General features: G+C 39.4%; 1 protein-coding gene across 1 annotated transcript in view; it reads right to left on the reverse strand.

Moving 5' to 3' along the window:
• Positions 1 to 23,330, reverse strand: part of LOC122789795 (adhesion G protein-coupled receptor E3-like) — a 1,074,489-nt gene that overhangs the window by 602,253 nt on the left and 448,906 nt on the right. Inside the window, exon 5 of the mRNA XM_044057237.1 lies at positions 14,656 to 14,827. Within this exon, the coding sequence (XP_043913172.1) occupies positions 14,656 to 14,827 (172 nt within the window). The remainder of the gene's footprint in view (positions 1 to 14,655; positions 14,828 to 23,330) is intronic.

Raw genomic sequence — 23,330 nt, forward strand, 5'->3', positions numbered from 1 at the left:
TTTACCAGGAAAGTCCAACTGGGTGCAGGAACCACTTTCAGTGGAGTTTCAGGGAGAAAAGCACCAGTGCAATATAAGGAGGCTGAAAGTGATTACATTTCATTGGCCAGAATACTTTTTAGTTGGTTTAGTCACTTTTCTTAGATTCACAGTGGTGTTTAGCAGTGCCTTGTATAGATGCCGGACACTTGGAAACCTAATAAAACTTCCCCTGTAACTTTACCCAGTATTCACCTGCACAAAGAACAACTTGTTTGTGTGTTGAGGACCACTGCCATAAGACTTCAGTCATACATAGCCTAGTTGTAGTCTCTACCCTCACAGCACCCAAGTTAGCCTGCTGTACCACCCCTTTGTAGTTCACCTAAAAAGGAACTGACACCATATATGGGCAGTTTTCCAGTTTCTATGCTGGCAGCTTGGTAGATATGAGCATACTGAAACAATGTAGGAATTGTCTCATGTTCACTAACAACCAACTAATCCTTAGAGAAATGGATACACAATGTCACTGGAGGCAGGACTCTGACACAAAGCACTCAAAATAACAATCAGGTTGTTGGTAATGTAAGCATTACACCCACCTCACATAGTACTAACCTAACTTATAGACCAACATATGCTGAGGCACTTAAAAGCAAACTTCCTAAATTGCAAAGACCTCCTAGATATTCATCTTAAAAAAATAATCCTCAGCAACCACAAAAGCACTCCACCAGAACATCACCCAACAGAACACAACACAACACATACAGCCACACCCTTTGGAGTATCAACTACAAAGCCCATAAGGCAAGACAATTCACTAACCAATACTTTAATCATAAGAGACTCCTTTGTGAGACATACAAACATATAGATGTCCTGCTCAGTAGGCTGAATAAGGAGAAAATCATGGCCAGTTGTCTATCGGACACCAATGCACTTAAGTCATTAGTCCACAAATACTAGTATGACTCAGTCATAGTCCATGTGGGTGCAAATGTGATGTACCTCCCTGGACTTTGTGAAGACAAACAATATGGAGCGCTCTGTGTCCCTGGCTGGTTTATGGCTAGCTCTGAATAGCTTTCTACCTTCACCAAGGATGATTCCAGAATATGAACAAAAGATGACTGACATGAATAATAGGCTTAGCTTCTAGTGTCATTCTGGGGGAGGGGGCAATATTTGTCATCATGGGAGAATATGGTCAACAGGACACATTGCTTTGCCAAGGATGGTCTGCACCAGTTGTGTCTAGGCTAAAATATTCCCTTATTATGCCTTTTTACATAGTGGCATATTGGACAAATCATCTGATGTAGCAAAACCAACCCAAAGGAAACTAATGGTGTTACTGTTCAATACCAGTAGCCTAAACTAATACTGCACTCACTCCAGGCTCTCATCACCCTGGAGAATGTGGATATCTGTGCAGTTACTGAGTCATGGTTTAAAGCCATGGAGAGCGCTGTGGCAGTGCAGGGCTACAATGCCTTCCACATATTCAGGCCAGCTTGTACACAGGCAGGGATCAAAGGTGGACGGGTGGACATGTCTCAAGCTATATCAACAGCAAACTCACCTCAAGCAAGATGAAGTGTTTGAGCTTCTCCATGTCCATATTTCCATAAGCAAAGCCCCATATTATATCTTTACAAGCTATAGGTTACCCTCTATGACCCAAGTAACCCATAGCAAGTACTTAGACTTAAAGGAGGCCCCCACTATTAAACCCAATACCATAGTCATAGGCAACTTCAACTACCCCACTATAAACATGGATGCTTGCATGACCCCAAATTTACATCCCAGAGATTCCTGAATGTTGTAAGCATAAACACATTGGAACAGATAGTCCATGAGCACAGTAGACATGCAAACATACCCAACCTGGAACTCACAGACATGAGAGACCACTGTACCTAGTATAGTATCCTCTCTGATAAGTTCAGACCATAGAGCTGTATCCTTGATAATATAAATCAAGTCTGTGGCCCCAGCTAACCCAGTAACATTTAAGATCTATTCTAAGACAAACTTTCTGGTACAAAGTAATCACCTATCACAATTTTAAGCCCAACCAAACCCTGAGAATACAAATGCCAGTGCAGAATTGTTCACAGAAATCCATTACAATTAGTTCAAAATATACATAGACACAGCTGTGCCTACCAGAAATAAGCCCAGACCTAACTAAAAAAAAAAAAAAAACTGGTGACATCCAAACATAAACAAGTTGTACAACAAAAGAAAAAAGTCATAACCAAGATTAGGTAGTGCAATGCCCAGCATAATAATAAAAAACTCTGATCAGTCTAAACAAATAATTTAGGGCAAATTAAGTCTACTAATGTCAAATTTGAGGTAAAGATAGCCTCCCAGACAAAAAACAACCACAAGACTTTCTTTAGCTGTGTCCAAATCTCAAAGACAGCACACAGAAGTGTGCAGAACTGATTGGAAATGGAGACACCTACACAGAACCAGGGGATATAGTAAATCTGCTGGCTAACAAATTAAGTTGCAGTTTTGTATGTTGGTATTTCCTGGGCATGGCTCCCTTCACCAGCCATGCCCAGGAAATACCATCATACAAAATCCTTCCAACTATCACTACGAAGCAGGTCCTAAATGTGCTCCCTAAGGCCAAAACCAATACATAGATGGATCCTGGTAACATCCCAGGATGCTTTCTAAATAGCCTGAAACATGACCTATTAGGACAATTGCAATCATTTTTTTAACCATAGCCTCTAGACAGGTTTTGTGCCATGTGACTAGAGAACTGCAAAGGTAATCCTTCTGCACAAGGATGGGCCATCAAATGAGCCCAGTAACTACAGACCTATAAGTCTGACTAGTCTCATATGTAAAGCCATGGAAATAATTATCATAGAAATGATTAATAAGAACATAAAAAATCATCAAACACTGGATCCAACCCAGTTTGTTTTCATCGAGGGTAGGTCATGCCTTCTCGACGTCGTGGACTTCTTTGAGAAGGTCACTAAGGCAATGGATAAGGATAAAATGGTACACATGGCCTACTTTGTCCTGGTTAAGGCATTTGACACAATACCCCACCATTCTTTCAAATCTAGGTGCTTAGGATTTCCGTTTCTCTTCCCCCCTTGGCTGAACTGATGTGACTCATAATTTACCTCCACTAGCATACTGAATCTGCTGCATAACGGTGCCTACAGGATTGCAATTTGGCTACCACTCTCTCAACAAAAGTTGTTTTTCTCCCAGGAATTAAACAGAGTAGGTTACACATATAAAAACATTTGTTAAGCTTACTCTTACAGTGCTGTGTAAATAAGCGAGTCACTATTTTGGTCAGCCATAGGGCTCTTTTCTGCTTGAGTGTTTACCTCCTTCCCCTGTAACTACAGTACACTGACTCTTACATTAGTGTCTCTGACCCTAATTTTTACAGGTATACTTGTACCATTCTGGCTTTCTACACAAACATAGATTTACTGTATCAAAGTTTTACTTGTCTGACATTGAACAAGTAACCTTTATAAAAATCCTCAAAAGTGTATACTATTGGTCTGTCTTTCCTGCTAAACATAAATAACATTAAGTGCTGAGTGCAGGTTTTAGGCCCTTACATTAAACTTACCTCTGGTGTGGTATCTTGAGTCAATCAAGGTCCCCCTCTAACCACTCTACTGCCTTCTCTCTTCCCCAACCCTCATTTTTCCTCAAACAGGTTAAACTGCTACAACAGTAATTTCACCCTGCACTCCCTTGCATAGCCCAGAAAATTATACCCTGCAGCTATTAATTTATCCTGCAAGTGTATAACCTATAGATTAAAAATAGCCTAAAAATTTGGTATAAAAAGAAACAAATCTAAATACAGCCAAAACGTTACCTTAACATACAATAAGCCCAGGGAAATACTTGGAGTCAGTGTTGGGCCCCTAACCATTCCTACTGCCTTCACTCTTCCCCACCCCCATTTTTCCTCAACAGGTTAATCTGCTACAACAGTAATTTCACCCTGCACTCCCTCCCATAGCCAAGAAATTTACACCCTGCAGCTATTAATTTACCCTGCAAGTGTATAACCTATAGATTAAAAATGGCCTAAAAATTTGGTGCAAAAAGAAACAAATCTAAATACAGCTAAAATGTTACCTTAACATACCATAAGCCCAGGGAAATACTTGGAGTCAGTGTTGGGCCCCTAACCACTCCTACTGCCGTCACTCCTCCCCCACCCTCATTTTTCCTCAAACAGGTTAAACTGCTGCAACAGTAATTTCACCCTGCACTCCCTCACATAGCCGAGACAATTATACCCTGCAGCTCTTAATTTATCCTGCAAGTGTATAACCTATAGATTAAAAATAGCCTAAATACTTGGTGTAAAAAGAAACAAATCTAAATACAGCCAAAACATTACTTTAACATACCATAAGCCCAAGGAAATACTTGGAGTCAGTGTTAGCCCTGCTCCGCTCACCCTCACTGCACTCGGGCTCACTCTGCTCCCCTACCTGCCCCCAATTCTCACCCACCCCCACTCCTCCTACATTTAAACTACACTCAGCAACTCCCCTCATACTAAGATCCAATCAATGAACAGCCCTCCCCCACACCCATTTTTCTTCTTTTCCATTTTTCCACACCCTGTTAGCACAATCAACCATCAAATTTGGCCCACCCCCCTAACAAAATGCAAACAAGTAAAAAATACTAATTACCCTAATGCCTGTACTGTTTCTATTTTACCAACTTACTGCCTATGAATAAATACTTAACCATGGTATTCACTACCCACAAGGTCAAACAGGCACCACAACTACACACATACCACCAAACACTGTGTTATCCCCAGCAAACCAAATATACGACCCTCAATAATATATCACCCCCTGTAAAACCACAAAACACAATCCTAATGACAAAGACTATATAAAACTAATAAACTCCTAAAGCTTAAAATATCCTGTCACTATAACCTTATAACACACGGGGATATTCATCCCAACCCTGGCCCACACACACTCAATAACCTCCACTTCCCTACCACAACTCCCACAGTCAAGTTACCCCTTTTTACTCCCAATAATTTCACCTAAATATTAGAAGTATTAACAATAAGATTCCCAACCTACGTGCCCTCCTAGCAACCCACTCCCCAGACATTGTGTCTTATGGAAACCTGGCTCAACCTAGTACTACTGACAATGAGATACTATCCCCAGGATATAATATACACCAGCTAGACCGTGCTACTAAGAAAGGAGGTGGGACAGCAGTCCTTTACAAAAACACTCTGTTAATAGAGACACCATTCAACCACCCCAATTCAACAGTGCTGAACTCCTCATAACCAAATTACAGATTAACCAGTACAAATGTTTAAGCATTGTCTGCGGATACGTTCCACCAGGCAACAACTTAAATACCCTAGAGGATATTCTGTACTGGTTATCCACTACTTATCCCCAAGTAACCATAGTTCTTGGTGACTTTAACACTGACTGGCACCCCTGTTCCTCTGAACCCCCCCACCCCCCACCCCTCACTCCTATAAACATATCTGGGTTTAAACAGACCATAACCTCTCCCACTAGGATAAACAAACTGACCAACAGGGAAAGTATCCTGGACTGGATGCTAGTTAACCGCCAATCCCAACTGTATACTGCTGGCACTCTCCCTGACAACCTTAGCGACCATTTTCTAACCTATATCATAAAACATAAGGTAGGAAACCCTCACCAGACCAAATAAAAAACAGTGAGAAACAGAAAAAAACCTTGACACTGCAATATTCCTAAATGAACTACAAACAGTTGACTGGTCAAAACTAAAAGAATCTACCATTAGAAGAAGTCGTAGCTCATTTTAACACTAAATTCCTAAGTATCCTTGATTCCCTTGCTCCAGCATGTATAATAAAATCTAGATCACACACAGCACCATGGCTCACAAAAGAGACCAAATCTAAAATCAAAGTTAGAAACAGAGCCTGGGCCAGCTGGAGAACAACCAAAGCCCCACTTGACTATCTAAAATATCGTCAACTCAGGAATGACACAAAACAATCTATTTTACTGGATAAAAAAAGCTTCTACCATAATCTACAAAAACACCAAAACAACCCCCAAAAGTTCTGGGCAGGCTTAAATCAACTACTTCATCCAGGACATTCTACCACCTCAACCCCGGCTAACCATACCCATAGTTCCCCAGAGACCACAGCTAGCGCTTATAATAACTTTTTTTCACTGAAACAATCCAATCCCTAGCCAATCACCTAACCTCCACAAACATAAACCGCACACCTAATTTATCCACAAATCACCCCAAATTTAGCCTCCAACCAATATCCACTAGTTTTATCAAAATTATCCTAAAAAAACTAAAACCTACCACCCTCGCTGTTGACCTCCTCCCTGCAGAATACCTACAAATAGCTGCATATCCCATATCTATCCTTATCAACAGAACCTTATCTGAAAATGCTATCCCCTCCCTCTGGAAAATATCCCCTTTCATCCCACTCCATAAAGGTGGTAGCTCAATAGACATGTCCAACTATAGACCCATTGCCATTCTTTCCCCACTAGCCAGAATAATGGACAAATGTGTACACAAGTAACTAATGCAATACCTTACACAGAATAACTTACTATCCAACTCCCAGCATGGCTTCAGGCCATACCACAGCACCACCTCCGCCCTCCTTTCCTTTACTAATGCCATAAACAATAACAGAAATGACAATAGGCTAACCTCCACTCTCTTCCTTGAGCTATCAAAAGCTGTTGACATGATCAACCATGAACATCTTATTCTTTCTCTAAAATCCATTTCCCTCAACACGCACACTATCCAGTGGTTCCCGTCCTACCTAACTGGTAGACAACAGGCGGTACTATGGCAGGGCAAAGTCTCCAGTTAGCTGCCTCTCGCACTTGGTGTCCCTCAAGGCTCCACACTAGGCCCACTACTCTACTCTATTTTGATCAATAATCTTCACACTGCTATCCCTAAAGCTACCCATATTCAATCTGCAGATGATTCCACTCTCATCTGTTCAGCCACCTCCCCATCCGAACTACAAATCTTAACCCAAAATACATTTAACACTATTGAAAACTGGCTCGCCAACCAACACCTACTACTGAACCCCAATAAAACTAAACTTCTACTCTTCACCCCCACTAGTAGATCTGCCACACTTTCATTCTCTTCCACATCTAACAATGGCACCACTATCTCCCCAGATCAACACACTAAACTTCTAGGGGTTATCATAGACAGTAATCTCGAATTTGACCTACAGGTCAAGAAAACCGTACAGACCATCAATAAGAAGCTTGGATCACTGTATAGAAACAAGACACTTTTAACCCCAGTGGCTAGGACTGAAATCGCCCGACCATACCTACTCTCTACTCTATTATATGCCTCACCTGTACTCTCAAACCTCAATAAAACTGAACTAAGTAAGCTGTCCCATACCTGCAACCATATTGCCAGATTCGCCACTGGCTCCACCTATAGAACCCATCACTGCCAGAACCTGAAACAACTAGAATGGCTAGAACTGCCCAGCTTAATTCAATTAAATCAACTCTTAATAACGTACAAAGTTCTGTACCACTCTAAAGATACCCCCCCTCTCTTATAAATATTATTAAGCCATATAGCAACCTGAGATCCCTACAGTCAGCCGACAAATTACTGGTCCAAACCCACAAAACTAATAACTGAGCTGGTGAATCCCTGTTCAGCAACTTTGTTGGCAAAACCTGGAATGCCTTACCAAACTATATAACCCTACAATCTTCCAAATGTCTCTTAAAAAAATCCTCAAACAATATCTCAAATTGAACTGGCTATGCCCATGTACCAACCCGGATTAAGTTATAAAACAATAGCATAATCTGTAATTATCATAGCATAATCAGTAATTATCATAACATCTAACTAAATCACCATGCTATGTATCCAATCTTACTTGTAATTGTGTCTATCCATGAGAAGTGTGAGTCCCAACTAGGGAATATTACTAAACCAATGTACATAAGATGTATTACCACTTTGTTTTTATATATTCTAATTGTTTTCTAACTTCTTGTGTAACCTTTGTATGTCTGTCCATGATAACTGTGAGTCCCTACTAGGGAACACTTCTAAACCAATGTACATAAGGTATATTACCACTTTTTTATATATATTCTAATTGTTTTCTAACTTCTTGTGTAACCTTTTGTATGTTTGACTATGTGAAGCTTTTATCCCAGGGCCTCCGCTGAAAATGGACATGTATCCACTTGGACTATCCTGGTGAACAAATGTAAAATAAATAAAAATAAATAAAATAAAATTTTGTTTAAGGTGTTGAGAAATATTGAGGTAAATTTCTTAATGTTGTCAACTAGTGGGATATTTCTTAGTATATTCCAGTTTATTCTTGAATGTCTGAGGGTTAAAATTTGGTTTGTTATGAACAGTTTTATAGTTTGCGGTTTTGGAGAATTTTGTGTGTGACGTTTGGTAAAGACAGGGAGATGAGCAGTGAGAGGATTTGATAGTGTGCCAGATAAGGTAATGTTAGTGGAAGCAGATACTAAGTTCCAGTTTAGTACGGAATTTGAGTTTTTGTCAAAGTAAGTTAGAGTTTGTATCGACTGTTTCTATCCAACAAGATTTATGCCAAATTTAGGGGAGGTAGCTATAAGGTCAAGGCAATTAAAATTAACAACTCGTAGTAGGACTGCTTCATGAGGGACGGAAGTTGAGGTCCAGTATACAATGTCATCTAATACATTTATATTATTGCCTGTGGGAATATATAAGGTAATGATAGATATATGTTGTGTTAGTTTAGCTTGAGGAAAGTGATAAGGAGATCTATTTTATTGAATTGTGGTATGGGGGTATTATAAGGGATTAGGTTGAGACAATCTAGGTATGTTATTGCTACACAACTGCCTTTCTGTTAGTACAGTCATTCCTAATTATGTATAGTTTGGTGGTAATATTTTGGTGTTGCTAATATTTTATAGCCATGTTTCTGTTATGGCTACAATACTAGGTTTTTGAACAGCTTTCCAAACATGGAGTTCATGATTTTATTACAAATACTTCTAGCATTTAGAGTAAACAAAGTTAGTTGACTACTGGATTAGGGTGAATATTGCCACTTGTTAGGACTGATGTGTGTTGGATTAGTGTTTTTAGATTTTTTTTTCAGCATTGTTCTAGCAGGAGATATTACTTTTAGTTTACCTGATGGTACATTGAGTGATTTAAGTTTGAAATAGTGGTGCAGTGTGTCCTGATAGATGGTGGCTGTTATTATGGTATTAACTTTAGGTGGGTTAGGTTTATCTGGTAGGTACTTAGTTGGGAAGATTATAGTGTGAATCTGGTGCCTTTTGTAACAGGCGAGGCAGCTAAGGCATAGCAGTAGCAGACTCAAGACTATAGTTAAGCAATTCATACTGTTATTGTTACCTAATTTGGGAGTGATAGATATAGGATAAGTAGTTTGGGAGAGGAATTGTAGGTTGTGTAAGTAATATATGTTTGAGGGAATAGACATAGAGTATGTAAGAGGTGTGAAAACATTGGTTATATATGCACTGGAAGTAACAAGGAAGTAATGAAAGGCTGAGTTACAACTATGAGTGATGAGTAATAGAGAATTAAGTGATGATGGAATGTTTAGGGCTACGTGTTTAAGATGGATGGGAGGGGGTTAATTTTATTTATGGGGCATGGCTGCATAGTGTAAATGTCGATGTAGTGAGGGTGAGTGGGAAGTGGGGGTAGGGTAGGCGAGTGAAGTGGAGCTTGAGCAGAGTAAGGGCAGACTAGACCAGGAACCAAACTTGGTGTATGCGCTTATAAAAAACTATCTGTTGGGAAGGACTTAGTCTGTGAAGGTAAGAATGCTGGTGGTTAATGCAATGGTACAGCATTCAACATTTATAATAGACCGTTTCTGTTAAAAAAAAAATAAACGCAATGTGCCTTACAGTACAGTGAAGCAGCTGGATAGAGAGGAGTTCACTTAGGTTATGGGGTAGAGAAGCAATTTTGAATTTAAGTCACAAAGGCAAAAGTAGTTGAAGAACAGCTGAGACAAGTGGAGGACCAATCAGGTAATTCAGAGGACTGCAGTTACTCCCTCACCCGCAGATGATTTACAACCAAATACAATCAATGCGGTAGAATATATGTGGATACAAAGACAAAGTCTTTGAACTCTAAATACCTGATGTGAGTCACAGCATTTAATTTTATTGTTAAGGGCTTTTAGTGCCTTTCCAGGAAATTTTACACTGCTGGGCTGAAAATGTTAATATGTTAATTTAGCTTCACCTTTAGCAGTATAAGGCCTATGGGCAGGGTTCGGGGTGTCCCTTCAGCAGATTCAACACTACAGTACACAGCACATTGATGCAGAAGTGAGGGAAAACAAGTTTAGTTTGATTCTTGGCAACTGCCTTACATAGATTTTAACTGAAGGTATTACTTCTTTTGCACTTATGCAACTGAAGGTAGAATTCAGCTGTAGAAGTTCCTTTGATAGTGTGATTATGTTAACATTTGCAGAGGCAGTTGTCAGACATACCATGTGCTCTGTACAAGCAGAGTGAAGCAGCTGGATGGAAAGGACTTCACTTGGGTCTTTCCATATTTCCTAACTTTTATACTTTTTTTACATTATCTTATGTATTTACTGCTAGTACATATTTTCTTTTAAGCATGTTTTATAATCTCACTGCTTTAGCAGGGGCACTTTTCCAGTATTTATTTATTTTTTGTAGTAAAGAAATGGGTTCTTTAAAATATGTTGAATGAGTAGAGAAAAAAACTGAAGATTAAGACAAACTGTGCGAAAAAGACAGAAAAAAGTTATCTGGATGGTGTAGCTAGACAAGGATGGGAGCACTGGCTGGTGTGGGGGGGTGCTGTGAAGCCATTTTCCCTAGGCCACCAGTTGACCAGTGGCCAGCCTTGTTCACTTTATTCTCAGAATTTTTCATGTTTTGTTAACTTTTAACATTGTCTGTATTTATAAAGATAGCCAATCTTCTAAGTCTTTGTGTTATAATTTGCTGTCTTAATCCAGATGTCTATCAAGACTTCCGTTTTCAAATTATTTTCTTTGGTTGTAGGAACAATAAAAGGCAAACTTTAGTATTCAAACATGAATTTCATACAATTCTTATTACATTACATTTCTAATTGTGCAAAATGACTATCTTATTTTTTGAATAGTATGTAATTTCTCAGAAGTCACCACTGAAAATCATTCTGAAAAATCAGTGTTCCTACCAACTTATCAAATGTAAGTAAAAAGGTAAAACAATAAAAGAATGAGTAATATAAATGAAGAAATTCATCTCACCTCTCTTAATGAGCTCTGACCTAATAGCTTAAAGGAAAACTCTACCTTAGACCTAAAAAAGTCTATGTTCACTCTATATTTATTTTCTGAGCAATGTTCACCCTGATTGATTCTTATAGAATTTTAATGATTTCTACAAAATGGAGGCCAGTGGGGCTTGACATATCAATGGGATCTTGTTTTTCTTCAAGCATGTTTTCCATAATCCATTTCAAGTCAGCTTTATATCAGTCATGCTTGACATAAGGAAGTAGTGGTGCATTTCCATTCCATTGACATATAATGGCATTAGTGTCAGTCACTGTCATCTTATATATCTTCTGTAACAGTGCTGCTTTTTTATTTCTTGAATGACCCTCATTTGCATGTGTGTGTGTGTGTGTGTGTGGGCGTGTTTTATAGTATACTCAGGAATTATACAGTTGCAACCAAAAAAGTAGCTACATTTCAGGCCTTTGTTCAAAGTATCTTTTTGTAGTCTAAGATGAATTGACCCCCCCACACACACACACACACACACACACTTTTCCCTCAGGTGTGAAAACTGCTCTGAAGGATTCCTGCAGTTTTATATATAAGTGACAGTTGTAAATGAAAAGGGATGGATTTGAAAGTAATTTTGTTCCCAAAAGCCAGCAGTGGAAAGATTTTTATTTTCATTCATTCTGTTGAAATAGCAAACAACAGACTGACACTGTACCCAATGTATTCATACAAAACTATAACTTTATTGCTGACCAAGCACTTCTTTCAAGATTATTTTAATCCACCATAACATGAAAGAATATTGTCAAGTACATGATGCTTCCTTCAAATATTTTTTTATTAAAAGCTGTCTTGTATTTGCTTTTTCCTGCACAGTTTAAATACCTTCTAGATCAGATGGTCTAATCATAAATTAATTTCTTTTGCTATATGTTTGTTGTGTCTGTGGTTATCATGCCTGCCCTACCAGTTTCTGTTTCTTTTTTTTTTTTTTTTTTTCTGAAATCTCTCGGCATACTTCTTCAGTTTCATTTTTTGTGCATGATTCTGTCAGTAAATGTTTGTATTGAACATATGATTCATAAATCTGCATATATGACACATGGTAACCTCTTTTTCATGTCTCTCAGGATGCTCTTTATAGTTAACGTTTAAGTCTACAAACCAACTGTTGCTTATTAAGGAAATATTTTAACTTGTTTAGTGCTTATTTTTCTCTTTAATTAACTGCTGAGCTGAACACTTTGTGCTCTATGTGATTATACAGTACAATGCTAAATTGTCAATGGCAATGCTGGAGGAAAACATTTATTTTTATATAATATATATCAATTTCATTCATTCATTTATATTTCCTAAAGTTTTAATGAAAGAGAACATGGCACATATAAGCTAAAGTAAATTCAGCTGTATATTATGGTTGCTGTCAGTTGTTACATTTCCTTTGTTGACTAGAAAATTCTCATGCACTCTACTTGTCTAAGACTGACTCAAAGTCAGTAGATGATTCTTCCCAGGGACCTGTTCACTAGATATGCATCCTCTTCTGAAGGGATGTCACAAGAAAGCATAAATGACCTTCTTATAAACAGTATCACTGCACCTAGCTGATAGGGTTGCCACTTATCTCACCTCCTGCAGAGAAGTCCTAATTTGGGAAGTGTTGTCTTATTGTGGTGGGACGGCATAAAAATGGTAAATGTGTTGATACTTTACAAGATTTAAAAGAAAAAGAATTTGCTGACATTTCTCTAAATATCATCTTAAAATGTAAAATAGTATAAACAAACATTTAAAGTTTAAAGTTTAGCATTGCAATACTGTGATGCTGCTTATGTAAATTTGTCAACTGCAGGTCTATATCACATCGTTGAATGACCTGTTCAGTGAATGCCTCTTCATCAAACTTTATTTGTTGAAACCTCTATCTGTTGAGTGATCATTTTAGCAATTTTTTTTCCCAGGGGAAAAACAGTGGGCCATCATTGAGAATTTGCCCTTTTCCCTACTGTAGTGCGATCTTGGAGCTGGTATATTTAGTTAGGTGGACCTACAAATTGGGGTGTGTTGTGGGCATAGCACCCCATCAGAGTGGGTTTTAAACTTTATGATGTTTGTGATAATCGGTAGTTGGGAAAAAATTCACTAAAATGATCTGTCGATGGATAGAGGTTTCGACATAGTTCAATGAAGAGGCATTCGCTGAATAGGTCATTTAACAATGTGATATAGACCTGTCAACTGCCTTTGACCCATTGACTGATCTAGTTGCTGTGCTTTGCTATAAAAGGCATGGCTACATTAAAATCAGCTGAAAATCAGTGCAAGTTCTCTTCTTCTCTGCAGCAGAGACCGTGGAAAAAAGCTTCACACCTTTCTGTAGAGCTCCTGAAATCAACAGGACTATTTCCCCATATAAGATTGTCAGCAGTACCTGACTACAGATTTTTGTGTGTCTGTGGTATGTCATGCAGGCAAAGACAAATTCTTCTGCAAATTATGTGATGGGGATCTGTAGCTAGTAGCAATGAAGTAATAGTTTGGATTTGTGGTGCTTTCGATATCCAGATGCTTCAGGCTAGGTTGTGCATAATTTGATGTGAAGTAGTGCTATTTCTAACAAATATAGATAGTGTCCTGCAGTTTCCTGAGTGTTTGAAGGCATGATAGGTGCTAAATCCTAGTAGAGAGGAAGTACTGTCATTATATCACATTGCCCTCAGTTTACAATTCACTGGGCTTCCATTTGCAGTGCTTTTTTTGTATTAAACTGAGTAACAGAATTATGAGACAGATAGTATATAATAAAGTACAGATGAACAAATCGCACATTTTTGATAGAGATCGCTACAAGAGAGATTCTCCCTTCCCTCAACGTGTTGGGTATAGGGGGCTTGCCCCCCCCCATAAGAGAATGTGGTAAACTGTTCAGTGTCGTTTCAGTGAAATTGTTTCCCTCAGAATGACATTCACACACCTTATTCCTAATGTGATTGACTTATCTATATTTCAGATATGGGAATGCATTGTTGTCTACATTTTGCTTTACCCTGCTGGATCATTTTGTAAGTAGTAGTGTTTTCAAAATACACTTACCCTTTCACCTCTTTTAAAATAAATGCACTTTTAACATTACCTCATTCAAAAGCAGGAGCAGGTCTGTTAATATGTTGCACTAAACATGGACTATTTCTGAGGAAAAGGAATGCAAACAATAAATAAATAAATAAAATAGATAAATGACATTCCCTGAATAATGTTTCTTCATAATATATGCATAATTCATTTACCAGTTTTATTTACTTCCCAGCTTATTTTTCCTTCTTTTGCTTCACTTTTGTTCAGTGATGACAAAACATCATCCAAGATATATTGTTCCAATTTCTTTAAGAGTACTGTTACATTCTGCATCTCCATAGCTGAATTGTTAACTTTTGTAGACACGATTGCATTAAATATATTCTGTAAAACAAATGTGTGTAACCAAAGGTAAATAACTATCATTTTAAGCATATTTTTTCATAGTAAATATATATAAACATCTGCCTTCCAACAAAATGACTCCTCTCTGAATGACTGCTAGACATACTAGGAATCCTAAGCTTTCACAGAATTTGTACAAACCACAGATAACAGTCACGACTCCTAAAACCTTTTACCAATAGTGTGTGTTCATATGCCTTTCTATTCATGTTCACACTCAGTCATAAATGCATTGTCTTTCCCATACTTTACAGATGGAACCTGATGCAATACATTACATATGTACAAAAACAGAACAGTATCCTCAGTCCCCAAGTAAGTCTGAGCAGGGTACTTTTGGTGAGTTCTGTGATATTACTAACTTCCGCATTCATGAGCTGACCACAGAAAAAGCCACACTTACAGGGAAATTCAATTTAAAAAAAGAAAAACCTTTGGAAGAATCACACATTTAGGATAATAAACAGTGGAAAAAGAGATACTGCTTAGTTTTCAAAAGTTATCCTAGTTTAAATAAAAAGTTTGGATTAAATAAAGTTCAAAAACTAAGAACTTTTAATCAAATCTTCCAGTTTTACCTATGAAGTCAACTTGATCTCCTAAACTGACAGCAATAATAAAGTATTCTTTAATTACATCGGAAAACCGAAAGGGAAAATTTGGTGGTATACATGTTTGTAAAACAGTAATCACCCAGGCACAGGACAAAGCAATTGTGTTTACCTAAAAAAAAATGTGTGCAAGCTTCACATTAAGCAAAGATGACTGTTTCAGACACAAGAGCAAATGTCCTATATGCTACAGACATGCTAACTGCTGCCAAAAATAAAATTAAACACTTCAGGATTCATGGGAGCAGATAACACATCCAGAGGCTTACAACACCGGAGAAATAAAAATGTGACTAAAGCTCTATCAGTCATGTTATACAAAATGTTACCATGTGGATACATGCCTGACCTATGGTAACAGGCAGTTATGATATCAGTTCACAAAGAGGGGGAGATTCCTTCAAATCCAAACAATTTTAGCTCAATCAGCCTGACTAGTATTTTTTTTTTGTAAAATGTTGGAGAGAATCATAATGAAACTTATTCACATGGCTCAGGAGATCTAATTCTGTTAGTTATGGAACAATATGTTTTTTAGGGGAAGGTCTTGTCTTCCAAATCTTGTAGCATCTTCCGAAGAGTTTACAGTAGCATTTGACAAAGGTCTGTCAATGTATGCATAACCTTGCTTAAACATTTATCATCATTCCACATGAGGCAAATTAAAACAATAACTGTCAATCCATAAGTAATTCAATGAATGCAGCAAGTCATTTGGGGTAACCTCTCCATACCAGTAGGGGTTATCCATAGTGTCTTATAGGACTGTGCAATGGGACTACTTCTTTTTAGATCAGGACTACCATCAGGAGGGACAAAGAAGAACTGTACCCTGGCCCTGGAAATGAGGAGGGTCTGCATTTAATTATTTTATTTTAACAGTTACATTAACTACTACACTAGATTCACAAAGTTCTTATATCAGCCTGCTTTCTGTGACCCCATTAACTGCAATGTTATAGCATGCAAGCAGCAGAGTCCAAACCTTAAATTAAAGTCCTAACACTTGTGCACCAAAATTAACCTTAGCTTATCAACAAATACAAGATTCAGTCAGTTGGTTATCCTGACATCTGGCTGGTTCACATGCAGCTCCCCTACTTTGAAGCGAAAGATACTGGGTAAGAGTATCCTGTTTAATTTGTATATAAAGTCTATTAACTCATTCATGCATATAACACTTTTTGTATACATCTATTTATCACGCACAGCTCTTTGACACATCTGACATTTCTTGGAGCCTGTCTTCCTTAACTAAGTAACTTGCCAATTAAGGATAAGATGTGAGTGCCAAAATGACAATAAGATGGTTAATCTAGGATGTCTCGCAGTGGAGATATTAATCACTGTCAGTTGTTGTTTATATTTTCATATTTACATGAATATTTTCATAGCTTTAAGACCTGCATGTTATTGAGTAGTTGTTTACTGATAAATTCTAAGATAAGCAATATATTAATAAATACATTAATACATCCAAAAGTAAGTGACTTACAAACTATTGCATGGAAAATGCTGAAAAAATGGAATTTATATTTGCATTGTAAGCTGTACATGTTGAGTGATATGCAATGTTATTTATGTTGTTAATTCTATAACTAAGCACAATTTATTACATTTCTGCAAATGCCTCAGTAAGCAAGCAATCGGAAAGGAATTTCTTGATGCCATGTGAAATCTCAAATCTGGCTGTACAAAAGTTCTCTGATGCTATTTGTCTAGTTTGTGCTGTTTCCAATATATGAAATGTCTGTGAAACTAGAGACAATTGTAATCCTGTGATTTTTGTGCACTATAAAATATTTCTGGTATCATTCTTGGGGGGGGGGGGGGTGATATTTATCAGTGTGGAAGAAGATGGCCAGCAGACCACACTGCTTTTCTAGGTACCTGTCCCCTCTTGACTTTCAAATATTGGCTAAAACATTGTCCTCTTTCATAATGTCTTTTTTAGGCAATGCCAAATTGACAATACTTCCAACATAGCATATCAATAACTGAAGTTATTGTATTTACTATAACTAAAAGCACTTCATTAAATTATTTGGATTAATATTGGATCATTTTTTTCTGTTTGTTTTTGGACTGGTTTCCGCTGTGCTATAGAACTTCATTTTTCATCAGTTTTGCATTTTCCTAAGTTTGCTTTTTGACAGACTTCTTTAGTCTGCTGAGGTCCAAAATGGACCTCCAGTCCCCTGTTTTCTTTGGTACTAAAAAGAACTTTGAGTAAGTTCTGGATCCAATTTGGTCTGTGGAGACTTCTTGCATGACTCTTTTTCTTAGCAACTTTGGAACTTCTAGAGTTGCTTGTTCCCTTATATTGGGTAGCACATCTGGGATGGATTTTTGTATTTGAGGAAGGGGTGGCATGGAAAAAGGAATACTGTATCCCTTGGATATTATCGATTGTACCCATGTGTCTTCTGTGATATTTTGCCAGACTTCTGGGTACAGTGAAAATCTTCCCCCAACTGCCTCCAGAGGTGAGTAGGCAGGCCCCCTTTCAGGAGCACTGGAAGGGCCTCCCAGAGAACATATCTCTGTCATGCTGACTCTGCAGATCCCCCTCTACCACGAGGGTGGTGTCTCCCATTATCACCCCCCCCTGCCTCGGGGGGAAAATTCACCATGTGCATCAGGAATTGCTCCCTGGGATTTCTGGAACCACATTTTTCTGCTTTTTGACCTTTAGGGCAAGCTTTAGAAGGTGCAGAAAAACATACTCCCACTGCAGAGAGAGTCTTGCCATCTTGTTCGCACCTGGTTAGAGTCTCTTTTACCTTAGGCCTGAACAACGATGAGTCATCAAACGGTGCACTGATAAAGAAGGACTTGAAAGGCTCTGCAAATTGACAAAGGCATATCCAGAAATGTCTCCATAAGGTGACTCCTGTGCGTGCAGCCCTGCTCGCTCCATCGGCTGCATAGGAGATAAGCCACATGGAGGAGTTAAGGTTGCAAGCTGAGAAGCAGTCTTATCTGCAACTCTTGAAGCTGTAGGATCCTGTAGGGTATCTCCTAGCTCTTTCAGGAGATCCCTCTGAAGACAGGTGAAATGGCATAGATAATTCAGCGACCTGACAGTAAAGACCACTGAAAAAAAAGACACGCTTCCCGTATTTGTCCATCATATGGGACTCTGTTCAGTAGATGGACAGATGTAGAAGTCTCTGACAATTCCTTCTTAGTGGTTGCCGCCACCAACATAGCATCAATTAGCATTCCCTTGGTTAGGAAAGTTTTGTCATCTGGTGCCATTATGAACTTATTTGGCCTGCATGGAGCTGGTTCCATCGATTTCAGAGAGCTCCATGCCCTACAACTTACTATACCTAGCAGCAAGTCAAAGGGTGGAGACACCCAAGAGGTAGAGGGTCAGAAATCAAATGCATCCGTGTACATGGACTCATCCTCAGAAGGGGAAAGGGACTTCCAGCCACCCCTTTGCTTGAGGATTTCCAGGATATCCGAGAATGAGACCTCCTCAGAGGGGGACCGTGGGACCCTTCTGAGTCCTCCAAGTCCATGTCTGATATTAGGGACTCAGGGGAGTCCACATGCTTTCTCTTATCTTCTGAGGCACCTTTTCAGTGGGATGCTCTGGGGAAGTTTTGGAAGAGGGGGGGGTCACCCAGGGGCACTGGTTTCCTATGTTTAGAATGGAGGGGTGGTGAGAGGGAAGACACTGACTCCATAGGGGATGGAGTAGCTGAAGCCGAGGGATGAGCTGTCTGAGAGGACAGCACACTCCTCATCACCTCAAAGGCACCATGCTCTCAGCCCAAGAGGGTCTCCTGCTCCAAAAATTCAAGAGACCTCTCCTACACCCAGGGCAATGGCTCAGAGGCTGATGTGGGAGCCAAGCTCACCTGCGTTGAAGCTCCAAGAGGGACAGTGGGGTCAGACAAGGGTCTGATGCCAGGAGTATCGTCTCTCAGATCCATCAATAGAAGGAGATATCAAGGAGATCGAGTGGATATCAAAACTGAAAGACCGAAGGTTTTCAGAACCGATGGTTGCACCACAATAACTTCCATGCACTCTGGCTCTGATCTCAGGTGAGTCGGAGGAGGAATAGATGATCCGGGGAGTAGAGTAGTCAGCTCCACGTCCATATGGGCTGGGCTCGATAAGATTTTGGCAAGAGCTGGTGTCTTGAGAAGCCTCTTTACCACCCACTCCATATCATCATCTGAAAGGCTCCTGGACAATCAAGAGGCGTGGGTGGACAATTGGGACTGCCCACCACAGACTGTAGAAACGGTGACTGTGGAGCAGACTGCACTGGTTCCAAGGAAGGAGATCTAGTCCTTTTATGACTCCTGGATGGTTCTGAGGACACTGACGGAACAGCAGAAGATAAGGTCTTGTCGGAACCGAGAGGTTTCGTATCTGACAAACTGGAAGATTTCTCTCTTGATGGCTCTGAGGTTGGAAGTGATGGAGATGTTGGTTTGGGGGATTTTCCTAGTTTACTAGCCTGATTCCCTTCTACTGGAGTGTCAAAAGGCCCTTTCAGTAACCCTCTCAGAATAAGCTTATTTTTGTGCTCCTGCAGGACTCTGGCACTGAAAACATGACAAATAGAACACAAGTCCTGCAGGTGCATGGCTCCCAGATAATAAACACAACTTTTATGTCTGTCAGTCAGGGATATTTTTTGGGAGCATGAGTCACACTTCTTGAATCCAGAAGGTTTGGATTTTTTGGGTGCTTCCTTGGACATTACCACCAACAGCAATAAACACAATACACTATACACTATAGGAACAATACACTGAAGTTGTAGATATCAACAAACAGGAAATCTACAACTCTACAATAACCACTACAGCACTATATCTAACTAACTTTTTTTTTAGACAAAAAATGGAAGTTAACGAAAGGGGGAGAGACTCTAAGTTAAACAACAACTCCCCCAACCGAGGAGAGCCTCTAACTTGAACAGCTACCCCTTGTCAGGAAGAGAGAAATAAGGGGAAGCCCTCTAACTGAAAACAGGCTAAAAGCAAGGGGGAATCCTCTAAAAAAAAAAAAACAGATTCAAAAGGGGGGATAGGCCTGAAGGAAAAATGACGACCTAAGCAACAACAATAATAACAAGAAAGCAGAGATAGGAATGCTAAACAAAAACTACTATCTACAGAAATATTCCTGAAAAAATATTAAGATTTAAACACAGAATACTACAAGAAAATCAAAAACTTAGCCTGAGCCAGTATCCAGCAATCTCGAAGCTTCAAGTGGCAAACAAGATCTAGGTAACTAGTGTTAGGCATGATGGGATAGGGTCTAGTCTCGAGCCAGTGAAAGCTCTTGAGCTTTAGAATATGGTAGTCAGAGCTGAGGTTCGGCTCCAAACCCAACCAACAAGAAGGAAGGAGAGATAGGGACAACATAACATCACAAGTTTACATAGACAGGATGAAACCTCTAGCCAAACACTTGGACAACCTGCCAAAAAATGTACAGGTGAGAGGTAGGGCCACACAGGGATATGACAACTCAGGTTAGAAAGATACCACACAAGCAGGAGATCCCCAGCCAGTATATTACCAAGTTGCTGGATTGTTTACACAGCATGTCATCACTCAACTGGCTGTAGCCATACCTCACAAATGGCCTTGTTGGGCAAGAATGTACATAGCTGTCCTCATAATACTGGTCTAGGCATCATACAACTAGTATTCCTCTGGTAAAGCACTGTGATGATTTGAGGATGCCTGGCACTAAATAATGACACAATACCTTGCAGTGTCAAACTACAGATATGTCAGAAAGTGTCTGCTAAACAAACCCAGTACCCTGAGGAAAGTCCTGTCTACTCCTGAGAGGTATGGCTGTAGTACACAAAACCCTGGACTGGAGTACACATATCTCTGGAATGGAGTCCCACACTTACTATAGAAGGTCACACTGGGCATGCTCCTACAGAATCACAGGACACGTTGGAACCTATATTGGACTATGTGTGTATAAATATATATATATATATATATATATATATATATATATATATATATATATAGGTGCATACAGATAGTTATGTACACCTTAACTGTCCCCACACACACACATCAGAAAGGATTACCCTCAGCTAGCTGAAGGGGGCCCATATGTGATGTATCTTAATATGTTGCATGAGATACACAGACATATATATGGACAACAGAAATTAACATATGTCAAGCATACACACACGTAGATGTGGGGAAGTGAGAGACAGTGATTAGAGAGAGAGTGAGAGAGAGAGAGACACAGGGGGACACAGAGTGACTCACACACACAGATACCCTGAATGGCATATAGTGATGTCCTGTTGTGTACAGTGGCATACCAGTTGTAAACAGTTGCACATGCCAGCATAAAAGGTGAGCCCCATTGTGTAATAGTACTGAGTTTGGGTTTATAATATCACATCGTGTGTGTGTGTGTGTGTGTGTGTGTGTGTGTGTGTGTGTGTGTGTGTGTGTCTCTGTAGGTCTAAGTATTAGGAGACTGTTCACACTCAATACACGTCACATTGCCCTACTTCTCAAGATCTGCTGCTGTCATTCACCTTAGAAGAACCATTGGACACCTATCACCCTATAAGCTCTGTAGAGCATGCAATAACTGCGTAAAACTATAGTACAAGTCACTAGATTGGTAAGGGTTCTAATCTTAATGCTGGCAACTGTGTGTGTAAGTGACAGTTGTATGTGAGAGAGTGTATGTTTGTTTGTAGGTGAAACAGTTTTAAGCCATTCCCACCCAAAACACTTCCCAGTGCCCTATTTTATCAGTCCTGCTGATGTCATTCCCCTTATCAGCACCTTTGGCCAGTTGTCAGCCCAGTAAGCTTCATAGTGCATGTGATAACTGTGTTACACTATAGTACAAGTCACTAGATAGGCAGGGGTTCTACTCTCAGATCTGGCAAATGTTTGTGTGGGTGTATAAGTGTTTGTGTAAGTATATATGTTTGTAAGAAAAAGTATTTTGACAAGTTTCCCACCCAGTCCCTTACTTTATCAGGCCTGCTGATGTCATTCCCCTTATCAGCACCTTTTGCCAATTGTCAGCCCAGTAAGCTCTGGATGCGATAACTGTGTAACACTATAGTACAAATCACTAGATAGGCAGGGGTTCTAATCTCAATTCTGGCAAAGGTGTGTGTGGTTGTGTAAGTGTGCATGTTTGTAAGAAAAAGTATTTTGATAAGTTTCCCACCCAGTGCCCTACTTTATCTGTCCTGCTGATGTCATTCCCCTTATCAGCACATTTGGCCAATCATCAGGCCAGTAATCTCTGTAGCATGTGCAATAACTGCATACTACTATAGTACAAATCACTAGATAGGCAGGGGTTCTAATCTCAATACTGGCAAGTAAGTGTGTGTGGCTGTGTATGAGAATCATATCATGTGTGGGTTGTACCATTTTCAGTTGTGCACCACCCTGTACACTTCCAATCATCCTACTTTACAAGGCCTACTGATGTCATTCACCTTAGAAGTATCTTGGGACAAGGTGAATTCATATAAGCTCTGTGGCATGTCTGATAACTGCATAACACTATCATAGAAATAACTAGATAGGTAGGGGTTCTAATCTCAATAATGACAACTGTGTGTGTGTGTGTGTGTGTGTGTGTGTGTGTGTGTGTGTGTGTGTGTGTGTGTGTGTGTTTGGGTTGAGAATCATACCTTGTGTGGGTTATATCATTTTGAGTTGTGTACCACCCTGTACACCTCCCATCACCCTACTTTACAAGGTCTGCTGATGTCATTCACCTTAGAAGTACCTTGGGACAAGGTGAATTCATATAAGGTCCATGGCACATCTGATAACTGCATAACACTATAGTAGAAATAACTAGATTGGTAG

Source organism: Protopterus annectens, chromosome 15.part0 (assembly GCF_019279795.1).
Source record: "Protopterus annectens isolate FY-2018-M chromosome 15.part0, PAN1.0, whole genome shotgun sequence".
Classification (NCBI taxonomy): domain Eukaryota; kingdom Metazoa; phylum Chordata; order Ceratodontiformes; family Protopteridae; genus Protopterus; species Protopterus annectens.